Raw genomic sequence first — 17,431 nt, forward strand, 5'->3', positions numbered from 1 at the left:
CATGAGAGCAATACAGTGTTGTAGACCGGATTGTGGATTATACGCTGGTGGCTGGCACTGCTCATCTGTAGCACCAGGCTCGAGCGGTGAAGGAGTCCACACTGCTGTACTGCAGCCACACACGGTTCCTGCCCCACTAGCACAGTAAGCAGCGGGCGACTCAGTGAGTGTTTGAACATTATGAGGAATTCATATCCATGATTTCATGAATGAATGGCTGGCTAAGTGTGTGCGCATTCGTTGCTCCTTTGTGATTTATAAGGACTACACAGCATGTCATGATGCAATCTGTTATGGTTTGTACAAAGAAAAAAAAAGTCTCAGGAGTTTTTTTTTAACAATTTATTTTCATACACCTGAAGTCCATCAGCGCCAAAAAGAGGCAAGGTACGTGAATTGAATGGTCCAATGCGCTATAAAACATACAAAAAGAACTGTGGCTAGGTACTGGTGGTCTGGTAAAGATAATGAGAGTAGTGGGCTTTACAGTAGTCTGTCAAAGGGGGCCGTCTTCACTCGTTGTCATCATCCGAGTCCTCCTCCTCTTCAAGTGATTCCTGTTGGGATTCGGAATACAGTGTCAAAAGAACCAAAACCTTAAATGTTCCAGTTTCACTGCTATGGTAGCCAGGACTATTTTTAACCATATAACTATATGTACCACCCAGCACACAGAGAGAACAACTAACCACAGCAAACACATGAGATCCTAGGAGGAATGTACTGGCCACAGGCTACTGTTTAAATGTCAGCGGAGGCCTTTAGGGCGATACATACAGATTGCCAAAGAGACTGAGAGATCACTGACTAGCTGACCGTTTCCTGGCATCAAGATCTCTGTTGGATTGGCATCTCAAAGCAAAAACACACTTACCTTTGCATATTTCTCTGCCTCTTCTTTGATGTCTTTGGGAACCAGTTCATGTCTTCCTTTTGTTACTGTTAAAAACAAAATTATTGTAAACTGAATAGTAGCTACTAGTTTTCAAGCAGAGTGAGCAAATGTAAAATAAATTCACTTTGGTCCAAAAATTACGTCAGCATAGCCCAAGAACAATATTTGATGAACTTGTACACCACATTTGTCTTTTCTAGAAGAGAGGTCCAGTCTAGATCCCTATTCCTTTTTTTTCCCTTAAACAAGGGTCATTCTACTTTAGTCCAGAGCAACTTACTTGGATACCTGGGTCTTTCTGGGTTTTGAACCTGTGACATTGTGGTCAACTGATTTATGGGCTACGATTTTACCCTATAATTCACTAGTGTGGTCCAATTTTCACTGATTCATCAGGTAATTTGCCATCGACAGGAGTGCAACCAGCTTTTGATTATGAATAAGCAAGTGTGGGGTTCAAAAAAGAATTACTAAGTTAACTAAATTTGCCTATATAATAGCCCATTTTCACTATTATAGCAACCAAATGAATTCATAAATTACACCTTCAACTGATTTGTAAGCATAAGACACACTTGCCTTCATGATAAAGGAATTAAGACTGACCAGTCTAACTTGTAAAGTCAAACTTTCTTTTGGGAGAAAAACTTTACAGTGATTCACAGTGATGCAGTCCTTGAATTTAATATGTGGTCCGTCACTCCCCCCACGCCAGCACATAGCACAGGTAAACCATTACCTTCTCCCACCCAGCTTAGCTCCAGCTCAAACGCTTTGTCTTTGACTTCATCATGAACAATGTAGATTCTGAATGGGGAAAAAGGTGACAGAGATATTATCAATGACTTGAGAACATCTGAGAACAATCAACATACAGATAAAATGATTACCCAATTATCACTAAACAAGTTTAACAGTAAACAATGTATGCACATACGTTGAATAAAGGTTGTGTAGTTGAACCACTGTCTTGTCTGTTGAAAATAGTGTTACAATACCACATAAACGTAAGATAAGAATTACATAATTACTACTCTGATTTGGAACGTTATTATTGTCAATTTAAACTGATATACTAAAAATACTTAAGTGTGATTTCAAGAGTATATATCCAGGCATTATAATGTAGTGAGACTACAGTATATTTGCACTATAAATACTCAGTAAAACAGTTACAAGTACATATTCAAACAGCAGCAACGTAAACTGGAGCTGGAGTAAACTAGTGTCTAGAGGTTTCAGGGCACAAAGGAAAGGTAGGCCGACTAGCTGGTATGGTGCAGGAAAGGCAATAGAATAGTTTAAAGCATGCAGCGTTTCAACTCGGAACAGCCACTCAACCTTTTAGAAATCTAGCAAAAGAAAAAGAGCTGGAAACGGCCCAGGCTTGCTAAAAAAAAAAAAATAAAATAAAAAAAAAAAAAAAAAAAAAGAGCAGCACAGGGCAGGACCGATTGAACAGGAAACAAAACATGTAGAAAAAAATGCCCTGGTCAGAAGACCTGGCCACTGACTGAAGTAAAGGGAGCAGGAACAGTAAACCTAACCTGCAAAAATCTACAACAGAATGCAGGTGAAATAGCGATACTAACAATGTTGAATGGTCTAGATCTGATCTCTGTGAAATTGGCTGTCACAACTAACAGTTGTTCAACTAACAGTTAATTATAGTGTCTCCAACATTTCCAGCTAAGTCAGTCTTTATAATGAGTTTGTATCCCGTCAAGAGCCAATGCTGACACCATGTGGAGGAGATGGTAACAGCGAATTTCAGCATCTAAAAGTGCTGACGTACTCACATTTTAGCCACTTCTTTCACCAGCTCCCGACAGGTCATTTCCTTCATCTGTAGAATAGACACGTTTATCACATATGATTACCTCAGTCCATACAAGGAAAACTGTGTGTCGTTACCTGAAGTTTTTCAATTTCTGTCTTAGCTGCTTGTTTAGCCTTACCAATGGCACATCCCCAGTAGCCCTGAAAATACAAGCATGTTGTGCTGTTTTGTAAAGATTTCAGCAGATTCTTCGTAACTGTTCAAGGTGATGCACTATACTAAATGTCTCCTGCCTAAAATATTATGATCAATAAATGCTTACATATGAAATTCCAGATGGGTCAACCATGTACAGCTGTGGACCATCATCTTCGTCATAGGAGCCCAAAATGAAGCTAATTAGAAAAGAAGAAAACACGTTTCCCATGAACATCTGTACGAGGAGCTGTACAAATTCACCTTCAAAAGAAACTTGCAAAACGTCCTAAACTGCTAATGTGGACGAACACACAATTGTAAAGAAATATCTGGACACATGAAAAATCACTTCTAGTCATTTGGAACAGTTAAATTACCATTGTAGGATAATGTGGTGTAGTTCTAACTGCTAACGTGTTACACCAACTGGGATGATACCGATAAGACAAATACTAGCTTGCATGAGTATCAAATTAAATGTTATGAAGCACTCATGTCAAATACCATGCTATAATAAATAGCTCTATATTCTGAGAAAAAATAAAAAGAGATGGATTACTTGTGTTGTGTACAGATTCTTTTTTTTAATCAAATGAAAAAATAAATAATACTGAGATGGAAAAAAAAGATGTAAAAATAAATGAACATTTACCAATCAGCATCTCCATATTATACATTTAGTTATTAATACAATTTCTAATGTGTGTGCCTACATACCATGTGTAATATATTAATGTGATCTGGCAGTGGCTCACTAAAAGAAGTATAGTGAGGATATTTAACTGATGTGTGTCTTACCTGCAGCCAAATGGCCGAACGGCACTGTATAATGTGTAAGCATGGACATACATGGCCACTCTGTCTGAAAGATGCTGCCAGGAAGAGTGAACAGTGTGTTAAAACCTCACCCATTTGTAACACAACAAATAGCTTTAGTTCAAATCCTGTTCATCAAGCACATACAAGCCTTTACAGAAGGAAAAACCCAATGGGCACAACACCATAAGTTACTGATAATTTCATTTGTTAATCAGACATTGCATTTAAATTGCGGTTCAACAGAAATAAATGTAATTCTGAAATGAATAATAAAATGGCCAAAAACTATTTTAGCTGTACAGTATTTCTAAGACCTTTACAGTATTTCTAACAATGGATTTAAGTGATGATTTATGATTTATGATTTTTAAGGTTTCATTTTCCAATTTAAGACTTTTTAAGAATCCATGGAAACCATGTTGTTTTGGTTATTATTTTAAGGACCCATGACATGCAACTGAGACCAAGTATTCTGATGCTGACCAGCACATTTTGCTCCAGAATGACTTGACAGTCATTCAGCACAGATTCAAGACTGCCAGATTCAGCAAAGCAGCCCTAGAACATAACTAAACATTCACCATGTTTCACAGTAGGCAGTGTTTTCAATGTGGATTGTCAATGTGCATTTCGGCAAATTCCAGTATGGATCAAACTGTGATTGATGGTGCGTTCTGACACAGACATACCTAGTCCTTGGAGGAGTTCACCTTTAATCTCGCTGGAAGTCCTAGGATCTTTGGTTACCATTTGTATTTTTCCTCTCTTAAATTTGTTGACTACAGTCATGTGGACCTTATAAACTCCTGAATAATGTGTGCAACTGTTGTCACAGGAACAAGTTTTTTTATAGCCTTTACCTTTAATATGCTTATCTGTGATTTTCTTTTTAATCTCTTAAAACAATGCTCTATGTTCATTGTGGTACACCATATTGGGGCAGTGGTGGCCTAGCGGTTATGCAAGCAGCCCCGTAAATCAGAAGGTTGCCGGTTAGAATCCCGATCCGCCAAGGTGCCACTTAGCAAAGCACCGTCCCCACACACTACTCCCCGGGTGCCTGTCATGGCTGCGCACTGCTCACTAAGGGTAATGGGTTCAATGCAGATGACACATTTCACTGTGTGCTGTGCATCACAATGACAAATCACTTCACTTTATCGACTACTTTTCACTCTTTAAATAGACAAACTTTCTGATATCTATGAAGCTAATTACAGGACATCTTAATATAGTCAAATTATATCCAGGCTTTTCTAGGGGTCAGTGAAACTTGTTCAGTTTCATAAGTTTGTTAATGTATATGTTCAACCACAATTTAAAAGCAATGTCTGGTTTTCATTTGTTAATTTTCAGTAAACTTTTTTTTTTTCCCCCCACCACCTTCTTTACCAAAGGGTACCAACAAATTTGTCCATCTGTGTAGACCACCTAATTATTAAACCTAATTTAAAATTGAATGGGCAACATACTGCGGGTCCATTGGTGAATACATTACAGATGTTAAGAGTTTTTGGTATATATGTTAAGTCCAAAAATTAACAAGCCTATATTGATCACAGACACTTAATTGCTACATAAACCAATGTGATAAGACATCCTTGCGTTCCTGTAACTGTTTCAAATGGACCAATTAAAACAAGTGACAAACTTTTTAGAAGTACCTTTAGAGGGATGTCATGACCATAATTGGAGCGGAAGTTGGAAGCCTCCTCACGTGCCACTTCAGCCAAAGAGCGGGCATCAGCTAAAAGTCCTGCTACAGCCTGGGAATAATTTACAATATCTCAATCAAATGTATTTATAAAGCACATGTAAAACCACTTTCATTGACTAAAGTGCGGTACAAGTATAATACAATAAATCAGCAGGTACTATACAGCATATAAACGTAATATACATTGAGTATTATTATAATAAACCACAGGACATATCAATAAAATAAATGAAAAGAATAATAATAAAAATAGATAACGCCAGCTTTGGAAATCAAGAGGAATGAAATGCGCATGAAAACAAATGTGTTTTAAGCAGGGTTTTAAAACGATTAAGACTGGAAAGCTCTCAACTGCAAGTGGAGGCTGTTCCACAGGCTGGAGGCTACTACTAAAAAGGCTAGGCCACCTCTGAGGTTTGTTCTGGGATATGCATGATTTACTGTCTCAAGGAGGGAGGGATATAGTGCTTAAAGTTAAAAAAGGTGGACCGTACAACTGCGCTGATATAAAGGCAACCAATTTAAAGGCAGAGTCAAAAATTACCCCAGTTAAAGTAAAAAAAAATATATAGAGTAGACTGCATCGAGTAGACTGATGAGTAAAAGATGCAAAGAGATCCAATAACACGGTCATAACCACTAAGGAGATTACACTGTTTAATTTCTGTTTTTTTTTTTTTTTCCCCCCAGACAGAAAGTCTATCTCTGAGACAGTTCAACAAGGTCTGAATAAATGGATGACTATTTCTTAGGAAATTTAAATAAAGACAACTACTGTATACTACTACTGTAATAAAGACAACTACTGTATCATATTCTTCTTTTAATTGTGGGAGGAAATAGACTGAATAAAAGAAATAAAAAGTTCTCACATTGCTTGTAAATTTACAATAAATTAATAATGATTTATTAATAGCCTTGCCTTGGTCCACACCACTTAAAATGTGAGAAATTATCCTTCTTTTTTTACCTAAATGAACTGACAAAGAAGGGCAAAAACATGCAGGAACACTATTGGTCAAAATCTGGAAAAGCATATTTGAAGTAGTCATCATCATTAAAGACCTTCAAATTAATATTTTGCTTACGTAAAGGTTCTTATAAAAAGTGATATAAAAAAGCCCTCTGAATAGCAGCCGATCCCACCCATCCAATGCAAACTTTCTTCAGCCTGCTGCCATCAGGGAGGAGACTGCGGAGTCTCCAGGCCAGGACCAGCAGACTAAAGGACAGCTTCACCCATCAAGCTGTCAGGAAGCTCAACTCTCTGCCCCCACTCCCCTCTTCTGCTCCACAAACTGTCTGAATTCTAACACACACACACACTCACACACACACACACACAAACTGACCATGCACCAGTCTCTCTGTGCAGCATTGGTCTGCCAACTACCTCACTTTGTCACTTTTACACTTTACAAGCTCTGTTGCACTACATTGTTCACACTGTTTATGTGGTTTGCACTCTCCACCATGTGCCCTTATTTGTATATTGTTTTTTTTTATTTTATATATTTGCTTATATATATATATATATATAAAATTTTATATATTTGCACCATGGGTCTGAGAGTAACACAATTTCAATTCTCTGTATGTCCTGTACATGTGGCAGAATTGACAATAAAGCTGACCGTTGCACTCACCATTCCAACATGACGATCAATGTTGAAAATGCGTTTGTTAGAGCCCTCTTCATACAACTTCGAAAGCACCAGCTTCTCGACCCCAAACACAATGCCATCTTTGCATCGAATACCAATCGCTGTACTGTTAAGCACAAAACACATGAAGAGGCTGGGTTTAATAACACTCACAAAGAGAACAGAACAATTCTTTGAAAAAATTTATCTGACAAGAAATCTAAACATAAAAATATGAACTGGCCAATACAAACCTGCTGTTTTCAACAGCTTTCATGGCATACTCCACTTGGAAAACTCTGCCATCAGGAGAGAATGTGGAGGCAGACAAATCATACTACAAAAAAAAAAAAAAAAAAAAAAAAAAAGATAAGATTAGTCACAGGAATGAGTCCACATCAATAGGGTTTTATTTAACATTTTTGCAAATAAATGTGGTTGTGGAGAACCCCTGGAATCTTGACACCAGTTCAACAGCCAAGAAAGCCCAGCAGTGTCTCCTTCCTGCAAAGGCTGAGGAAAGCCCATCCACCACCACCCTTTCTCACCCCCTATAGAGGGACCAGCTGCATCACTGTCTGGTTTGGGAACTGCACCATATCGGACCGCAAGAACCTACAGCGGATAGTGAGGACAGCTGAGAAGATCAGAGCCTCTCTTCCATCCATAACGGACATTTACCACACACACTGCATCCGGAAAGCCACCAGCATTGTGAAGGACTCTACACACCCCTCACATGCACTCTTCACCCTCCTGCCATCTGGAAAAAGATACCGAAGCATTCGGGCCCTCACTGCCAGATAGCAGCTTCTTTCCACAGGCCATCAGACACCTGAGCACTCAGGGACTTTCCACTCTGGACCGACACACACACCACGTCTGTTATATTGAGTAATATCATCTGTGCACTATTTTACTTTGCACATTTATTATTCATTTCACTAGTTTTGAGCTGTGTCTTATTGTTGTCTACATGTTACTCGTGCACTGCCTGTCCCTGTGCACTTTATGCAGCCCAGTTTGCCTGTCACACACGTGCACTTTTATCAAATTGTAACTTTGTTTGATTGCTCAAATATTACATGTAGCACGTGGTTGCGGAGAAACGTTGTTTCGTTTCACTAGGTTACTGTCTAACATGTATGTAGCTGAAATGACAATAAAGTTAACTTCTTCCAGGGCCAGGCGTTGTAAAATTGCCCCTGGAAACATCCAAACACTATCCCAAATACTTATTTTTTTTACCGAAAAAAAGCATATTACGGAAGAGTAAATACCATTAGTTTGACAGGCCTACGAGGATGACAACTTACTTTCGTTTTCGTTAGCCACACTGCTATCTGGCTAATGCACCAGCTCGGTCACCATTCATTGTGACTCAGCACACATTTAGCCAACCCGCGCTAAATGTATTAAAGCATGTACTCGTGGCTAATCTAATTAGTGGGGAGCGTAAGTGTTAATATGTATGTGGAATAAAATTCAAACATTGTGTTTATTACCTATTATGTCGACGACGCCGGAAACAATTAACAGGGTAGAACACGGCTAGCAGGCTAACTAGCAACACGACAACCTGTGTTACGGGCCAATTAATTCCCTTTTAGCGCTATTTTAGCTTACCGCGGTTAATATTCAGCGTTGTGCTGGCTGACTATGGTTGCAGCTGCGTTTCTACTCACCCCAGTTCCGATCGAGCTCATTTTCCCACAAAATTTCACACAAGCAGTTCAGTTCCTAGGCTGCAACCACAAGTCATCGGCGCATCGCTCGTCCTCTCCTTTCACGTGGAAATAACCTGGCATTTGATTGGTTTGTGCGCCGTCCAATGAGAAGTGTGTTTAGTCAAATCGAGCCGTCAAAATATTGTGGACATGAATTATATATGTATATATATTACTACAACAAATAAACCCAAATGTGGTTGCTAAAAGAAGCTGTTAGGTAAATGTACATTCTTAAAGGGAGTTAAAATGTGCCGTTTATTGGCGCGTGCAAATGCAAACAGAACACTTATTTTTGTTTTTATCGAACGTGAAAACGCGTGTTTATTACAAAACGCAACCAAACTCCCTGTCCAAACTGACTTCGCAAACTGTGCACGGTGCAATTGATACCCTGCGGGAGGACAACAACGGGGGGAGGTTGTTACTTATTCATCGCTCACTGCTCTCTGGTGGGCGGGTTGTGTAACGAGATTCCTCTCTTTACTTCCCCTCCAGGCTCCCGGGAGAATGCTAACAAGCTAACGCCATCAAATCAGTGCTGTCCTGACAAGTATCCAACCCCAGCGCAGGGTGGAAAAACAGACAGAACACCTCGATTTTGGTAAGTACCGGGGGAAATGGGCACCTTTTGTATGCACTTTTATTCAGTTTAAGCGTGTAAAGTCAGCGTAAACGAGATAAGTTAAGCTAATAGCGTCGACTAACTTTATTCCATCAGCGCTCTGCTTTTTGGAGCGTGCTGACTTTTGAACGTGTTTAAAGTAACACAGAAACCCAGATACCGGGTTTCTGCTGCCGAGGCGCCGGTATCCAGTATCCAGTGGGATACGGTGTCACCGCAGCACCACACCGGTCTTATTCAGCCATGGACAGCAGGAGCAGAGCCCACGACGTCAGAAATGCTCTTCGGCGCGCTAAAAACAAAATATCCACGTTGCAAAATGAACTTTACGTAAAGTAAGTAGCTTCACGCAGACAGCTCGTATCGTCGCTCGTGTAGAATGAAGTTAACACTATTAAATACCCCAGTGCAACGTGCAGTGTCACATAGGTTCCTGTATAATTTATGTGTCGTGTTTATAATACCATGTTGTAGCCGCTTCGTTGTAGACAGGTTCATAAACTGCTCATTTTGTTTACATCTATCTGTATAGTTTGTACGATTTGAAGGGGAGATGCTTTGTAAACCCTTGCGTCCCCTATAGGAAGATTAGTCTGTCCCATGAAGAATGCAGCCAGGCATATGACTGCATTGTTTTGTCCCATGGTTGTGGTAGAAAAGAGGCTCAACTCTTGACTTCCAACAAGAACTAGGAACCTGTGATTCGGTAGCAATTCTTCTTCTTTTTTTTTTCTTCCCCCTGGTGAACTCAGGGAGAGCTGTTCAGAGAGTGAAGAGGAGCTCCATAATTTGCCATGGACCCATAAACAAGAACTCAAGGACTCTCTTGTTGATATGTACAAAGGTATCAAGCACACTTTCACTTGTTCCAGTCCATGTTGTTCTGTTATCTCAATTTTAGTAGTAATCTATTGTACACTACATTCAGTACAGATACCACCCTTTAACTATATTGTGTGAGATACATATATATATATATATATATATAGTAGGTGACGTTAATGAGTCATTCTACAAGTACGATATTTATTTAAATACATTTACTACTTTATATATTTGAAGTAATTAAAAATTGAGCAAAATATTTGAGACTTTTGATGTACTTGGGAGATATCTCTCATTTCAAATGTTCTCAAAACAAGACAGAATGAGGAGCATTTTGAGTGGGATAACAGTAACAATTACAGATGAAAAGTACTGGTGAAAAATGCAGATGTGTATGATCACTTATAAAAAGTGACTTGAGTTTGTGGGGGAAAAAAACACTGAGTAACCTTGCAGGTAAGGAAGGTATCCCACACACGGCACCTTTCATTTACATTTACAGCATTTATCAGACGCCCTTATGCAGAGAGACTTCGGTAGTGACAGGGACAGTCCCCCTGGAGCAACTTAGGGTAAAGTGTCTTGCTCAGGGACACAATGGTAGTGAGTGGGATTTGAACCTGGGTCTTCTGGTTCATAGGCGAGTGTGTTACCCACTAAGCTACTACCACCCTTTCATGGCTGCCCACTGCTCCCTAAGGGTGATTGGTTAAATGCACACAGTTTTGTGCATGACAAAATGCTGTGGTCGACAAAAACTCTCACTTTCACTTGATCTGTAGTGTTGGTGTAGAAACCGTTGTGTTTTTTTTTTAAATACAGGAATAAGGAAGAAATTACTACATAAACACTTTTAGCCACTAGATGACGCCCTTACTTCAAAAAGCACAAGCTGGACTCATTTCATCTAAAACAGAAAAGCAATGCTTAATACTTTGTGTACCCTAGAAAACAGTTCAGAAATTATGCTGTTTTATTCAAGAATACATTAGTCACCATTCAAAAGGTTAAAAAAATTTTTTTTATTATTTGGCCCAGTATGGATTCTACAGCATAGTGTGGTCATACAAACACATCATTTGTATATTATGTTAAAGTGTTTTTTTGTTTGTTTGTTTCTGCCAATCCCAAGCGTTGTACAGGACCATAGAGATTCCTAGGATATTTATCTTTATAGTGGGGGCAATTCCAGGTCTCTTGCTTGTGTTTGCTTAGCCTATTCAGACAACACAGACCACAGCAATAAACCTGTTATTGTATTTACGGCATTGGATAGTTGTAGAATGTTGCGGTTTGTTAATGACTCTTTTTGAAAATAGCAGATGAGCAATCTAGGTGTAAAGTCGCAGTCCGGAAGTATTTGCCTTTCTCCAGCGCTTGCAGCATCTTGTGGACAGTCAGCTGACTTGGCGTAATAACTGGTATTAACAGGCTGTCATTCTTGTCAGGCCTGCACATCCTGCTGTGACCTGCCCTTTCTCCTCTACATCCTAGTGGCAGGGTGGAGGCTGTATTGTCGAAACAGGATGTAGTCCTAATGTGTCCTGAAACGGCAGACACTGACGTAAGGAAAAGCTCCCTTTTCAAAAGATTATCCTCCAAGACTGACTGCAGCACGAGGCCTCTCTTGTTCCTTTTCCTTTTGGATAATTTTTTTGTGTTAAGAATCCAACCTGACCAAAGCCTTGCCTTGCTTGTAGGTTAATTTATTTCATGGTTATCAGCCTTTTCTACAGAATCTGTGTGTCAGCATATAGGTCACACTGGCAGCCAGTCATCAGTCGGGCTGTGAGGAAATTTCTAATTCCTTTCAAAATTCAAAACAGTTTGCAGTTTTAAATCCAGTCACATCCCAGTCTCGGAGTGATTCTTTGGGTATGATCTCCTCTGAGGATCTGATTGCAGTTCATCTGTGTGGAATGGAATACTGCAGCAGGTTAAAGGTTTCCTCGTTGTCTCCAAAAGACAAATCCTAAATATTATACTCAAGTTTCCAACACTCATTAATAACCTGGAAAAGTCATGGAATTTGAAACAAGAATTTTCCAGGTCTTGAAAAGTTTTGGAATATGAAATAAATACATAAAGTTATGCAAACGCTATTGAAACCTGACTTGACACATGAATGTATAATGTACATAGTTCCTGTAATACTGAGGGAGAAACCTTTTTCTATGTTTACAACTGCAACGTTTAAAACTAGCACAGGTCTATCTTTGCTTGCTTTACATAGTAAACGACGTTAAGTGGTACTGCGTGTGCTCCTTCCGTATGCCAGCTCCTCTGCAGCAGCTTGTCTCTTTTTGAAAATCATGTAAATTACAGCAGATAGTTTATGCCTGAACCCGATGGGGTCCACTTTAATCTGGGTCTAGCTTGGGTGGAATTGGAGTTAGAGTGTTAGAGTGAAGTGATTGTCACATGTGATACAGCACAGCACACGGTGCACACAGTGAAATTTGTCCTCTGCATTTAACCCATCACCATGAGTGAGCAGTGGGCAGCCATGACCGGCGCCCGGGGAGCAGTGTGTGGGGACGGTGCTTTGCTCAGTGGCACCTCAGTGGCACCTTGGCGGATCGGGATTCGAACCGGCAACCTTCTGATTACGGGGCCGCTTCCTTAACCGCTAGGCAACCACTGCCCCAAACACATGCAATTCAATTTGAACAAACTGCTTTTTGACATTCAGTAAAGGTCCCACCGAGATGGAGGAAGAAACACTGTTTAAGTTAAGCTTTTCAGGGTTGACATTTTAGTTTTACTTTAGTTTAACAATTTTCTGGTAAATTTGACTTTGTGATTTGTACAGAAATTTTAGACATGTGGTCATGGAAATTCTGTTGTAAAAAAGGTGTAAGAAACCTGTATACTTTAAATTTCACCAAACTCTGAGCCTCTTTTGTCGAGTGCAGTGCAGAGTTAATGCATAAGCAAGTCTAGAAAATGATTTTAACTGTAGATATGTAGATGAGAAATTGAAAATCCCTGATTTATTTATTTATTTATTTATTGGGGGGAGGGTTTGAGCCTGTGTGGCTGAAAAATGTGTTACTACGTACTACAGGAAACTACTCGCTTTTAAGTATTTATTAAGTTTTGCTCATGTTTTTCTTTGATACATCACTTGTACCAATATAGTTATTGAAATGCTTTATAATGCGATTTAATTTCATGGCCAAGATATGATCAAAGATTCAGAATGTAAGAATCATTACACATGCACGTATATGTTTTTTTTTTTTTGTTTTTTTTTTGCCATTTATCACAGTTTTTCCAACTGGTGGTCTTGCTTTGCTAGTTTTTTTCCCAGGCTAGTAGTTTTACCTCAAAATCCAAACAAACTCCCCGAATAACAAACGTGTGAAGTTTCCTGTGGCGTTGGATTGGCCGTCAGCACGAGGGGGGTGAAAGGGACTACAGTCTGGACAAGCTTTGTTCTTAGCAGGTGGATCGACCCCTGCCTTAACCCCCGGCTCGCTAGTCTGACGGTCAGGAAATGTGCGGTTGGGAGCTATTGGCTCAGTGTTTTGGGCAGCAGCTGGTCAGGGTGTAGAGGATGCATGGTGTGGTCTCTCTCCCTCTTTCGCATTTCTTTTTCCTGGTCGCCTCCCTGAGAGTCCGCTTCCCTTTCCCAGAGTGCATTGCTTTGCAAAAGGGACAGCGTTGTGTTGGCAGCACTTTGTCAAGGCTTCCCTGTGGGTCCCATTTGAAGTTCAAAATCCCTGGAATTGTGTGCAGTGTGGCCTCGCTGGCTATCGCACTCCCTAAGTGGGTGGTCCGAGCAGAGCTACTCTTTGGGGAGGAAATTCGGGATTCCTCAGACCCCAGTCCCCCCTTTTGTCCCCCACTGTTGGTTTAAGGAACATAGACAGGGTGGGCACTTTTAAACTGGGGTGGGGGTGATTATCCCTATCTGAGACAGCAAGACACCATCGCTGCATAAGCATGCACATGCAAAAAAAAAAAACACAGCCTGAAATGTTGCTGGTGGGGATTCGGATATAATCCATGCAGTCTCACAGTTAATAATGTTAAGATTGACTGACTGAATTCTTCCTAAACATTTAATTGATCAGCATATTTCTTATACTTGGTGATATTTATTGCGGTCTCTATGGCGTGGAACGTTGGCCTTAGCCCTCATAGATCAAGCGCTGTATTACTTGTTCCATCATCAGCCACGATTATTTAATTTTATTAAATAAATGTAATATTTATTTTAGTTCAGGAATTTGAAGCGATCACTTAGTGGGGGTTTCCCTCTAAGCTCTGTTTAGTTTTCTCATTAAGTCAAACGAGCGTGGCTACCGTGACCGCGTGTGTGCGTGGTGCTGCATAGTTGCGCGTCAGGCGTTCGCGAGCTGGGATTCCAGGCGACCCAAAGGCAGCCCGCGGACCACAGAGCAAAACAAACAGGGCCTGCTTCTGCGCTGAACCACAGATGCCCGGGGGCTGTTTGAACAGGATGCAGTTTAGACACTCAGCCTGCGCTCACACATCAAATGGCTGACGAGGACGGTCTGGAACACTTGCCCGCTTCTCGTTCAGTCACATGGCATCCACAAAATAGCCGCCACTATGGAGAGAAATGACTACAGATTTTTTTTTTAATGTCATAGGAGCAACATTAGCCTTATCAGTGGAAATGAACGTTTATTAGACACTCAAACCCTCTTTTTGGTATTTATAAGGATTCATTAGGAACTTTAATGAATCTTTTAATATTATTGCCTTATTCTGCTGCTTCTACTCTGCAGAATTTTGATCCTAATTATGAGGACAATTTCTAGCTATTTTATCTTTCAGCCTTATTGACACTTGTAGCTCCGTTCCATACCTGTGAATGCACAATGTCTACCAAGGTGGGCGTGAGGACACCATTGATACTTGTACACCTTTTAATTTATTTAATCACCATTTCAATCTTTTGAAAAAACTGTGTCAGCTGATGAAAGATTCCCGGACTGTTCCATGCTGTTGACTTTCCAGCAGTGGCACTCGACACTCCCTCCCATTTACTCAGAGTTGAGTGAAGTACAGGTTGAAGCATGAGCGTCACTCATACCTTCGCAAAAACTCTTATTTGGATTCAGCGCCTTGTGCGACTTGCAAAAGTTCAACTTAGCCAAGCATGTTGGAGAAGGGATTTTCTGAACAAAGGGAGATGTGTTTGCAGAGGATCCTCGTACCACTGGGCGTGTGTGTTCTCTAGTGTAAAGCCCTAGGTTGGATGGTAAACTGTCATAAAAAAACCATTGTGGAGTTGAAAGTTGAATATTATCTTAACAAGGCAGTTATAAAGTGGGGTTAGATACATTGGTCTTGGACAGAATGGACAAGAAAAATGTCAATAATGATCAGGATCAAGGGTGTATTAGAATTTCAGATTTTGATTGCATGCCTTGGAAGTTTGCTTTCTGGAAATCAAGGTGTGGTGAATTGGGTGTAATTTTTGGTAAATTTGTTGATCAGTTTGGCATCAGCCTGTGAAGTGGCTGAAATATGGTGAAATAACGCAACTATTAGGGCTTATTCATTTAAATGTCAGTACATGTGGAAATTCTGCTGAATATATCAATCTGTTGTTAACCTAAGTGTGCAACCTGTACCTCAGGTGAAGTCAGTCTTGACCTTGTGCTGACCTCCTCAGAGAACCCCACCCAAGGTTTTTTTTTTTTTTTTTTTTTTTTTTTAATGAGTGACTAATGGCAGCACCAGCGCTGTGACACCTTGTGCCAGTTTCACAATCCTTCCTCACAATCTGCCATTGTTTGAGCTCCGAGTCCTGCTTCTGATCTGACGTGAATTGAGCTGTTAACCCAAAGAAAGGCTTAACTTGTTTTTTTTTTTTTTTTTTTTTTTTTCTGTAATAGATGCCATTGGGAGAGTAGCCTGTGTTTGGAGCAGACTTCATGCACGTGCATGCCTGTTTGTAGTTATTGAAATTCTTTTTTTTTTTTCTTCTCTTGAAACTGAAGTTTTTGCAAGCCCTATTATGAAGTGTCACTGTCCCTGTATAAATTCACTAAATAAAAAGTGTGCACACCTCTGTTTTAAGAAAAAAGGTCTAAATATAAAGGTCTATAATATATACTATATGTAGGCAGTTAAACAATACATTTAATATTGCGTATCAGTTCAAATAGTCATTTTGTAACTGTAACTGCCATATTTAGATATTTTTGTTTATCAAAATATTTGCATTTCCATTATTTTTTTCTAAATAGATTCCAGGTACATAATGATAAATATTAGAATATGTATTAGGAATTGTTATATCAGCAGAAATTGATATTTTTAGGATTTTACTAGTTACAATTTTTCAGTAATATATATATATATGTATGTGTGTGTGTATATATATATATATATATATATATATATATATATTTATTTATTTGTTATGCTGACATGGTCACATATATGTTGACTAACTTTGTTTGATTATGTCTACACAGTCAATAAAGTTAAAATAATTAAATTAAATATAAACTGGGGGTTCAGCACCACAGACAGCGCCTCCTTATTATCTAGTTTCTACAGCTTATTAGTGCATTAACTACACTGCATGAATACACTAAACTGGTACCTGTGCTGGTTCACAGCAGTTCTTGTATGTGTTCAGCGGTTAATTGTAGAAGGACATTGTGACATAACGAGCGCCATGACCCCTCAAGGTTCTGGATGTATGATTGAGCACGTTGTCAAAATCCAATAGAAACAAATTTACATCTCGTCCCTGCCATCCCAGCAGTCTGAATTAAGCACATCCTCAAATAACTTTTCTCTTTCCCAAATGCACACCCAATGCAAATCTCAGCTTAAAGGTTATTTGCTCAGAAAAATTTGAGGTTGTCTTCAGTGAGGCAAGGGGGTGGGAGTGAATCGGATCACCGAGATTTTCACCATAGGTACCAAAAGCACATTAAACAAATAGGTTAGTCTGTGGGATCATCGAGAGTTACATCAACAAAATAAGATCATTAAGCCCTTTTTTTTCAGACCTGTGGCTTTTTCTTCTGTGCCCTCACTTGTTAAATTTGCTTTATCTATTTCTGCTGTTTACATACTTCTGTATGAGTTTCATAAGGTTTCAGAGAGGTTGACTACTGTTTGCCTTGGAACTGTGTTCCGTGGTTTGGCGGTTGACCACTCAGGGCATACCTTCACACCTTCAATGGCCAGTGTGTGCTCTTGGG

General features: G+C 39.6%; 2 protein-coding genes across 2 annotated transcripts in view; one reads left to right on the forward strand and one right to left on the reverse strand.

Moving 5' to 3' along the window:
* Nucleotides 1-185: 185 nt before the first annotated feature.
* psma3 (proteasome 20S subunit alpha 3) lies at nt 186-8,868 on the reverse strand. The gene is made up of 11 exons (XM_028986629.1): nt 8,738-8,868; nt 7,307-7,389; nt 7,056-7,179; nt 5,357-5,458; nt 3,672-3,745; nt 2,998-3,070; nt 2,810-2,875; nt 2,695-2,741; nt 1,635-1,702; nt 875-939; nt 186-557 (listed from the first exon to the last, which is right to left on the reverse strand). Exons 1-11 carry the CDS (start codon nt 8,756-8,758, stop codon nt 513-515), a joined length of 768 nt encoding a protein of 255 aa, XP_028842462.1. The 5' UTR covers nt 8,759-8,868; the 3' UTR covers nt 186-512.
* Nucleotides 8,869-9,252: 384 nt separating this feature from the next.
* The window catches only part of mipol1 (mirror-image polydactyly 1), a 45,062-nt gene continuing 36,883 nt past the window's right edge, over nt 9,253-17,431 (forward strand). The window contains exons 1-2 of the mRNA XM_028996576.1: nt 9,253-9,383; nt 10,157-10,248. Of these exons, the coding sequence (XP_028852409.1) occupies nt 10,239-10,248 (10 nt within the window). The 5' untranslated portion in view covers nt 9,253-9,383; nt 10,157-10,238. The remainder of the gene's footprint in view (nt 9,384-10,156; nt 10,249-17,431) is intronic.

The sequence above is a fragment of the Denticeps clupeoides genome, chromosome 1 (genome assembly GCF_900700375.1).
Source record: "Denticeps clupeoides chromosome 1, fDenClu1.1, whole genome shotgun sequence".
Taxonomy (NCBI): domain Eukaryota; kingdom Metazoa; phylum Chordata; class Actinopteri; order Clupeiformes; family Denticipitidae; genus Denticeps; species Denticeps clupeoides.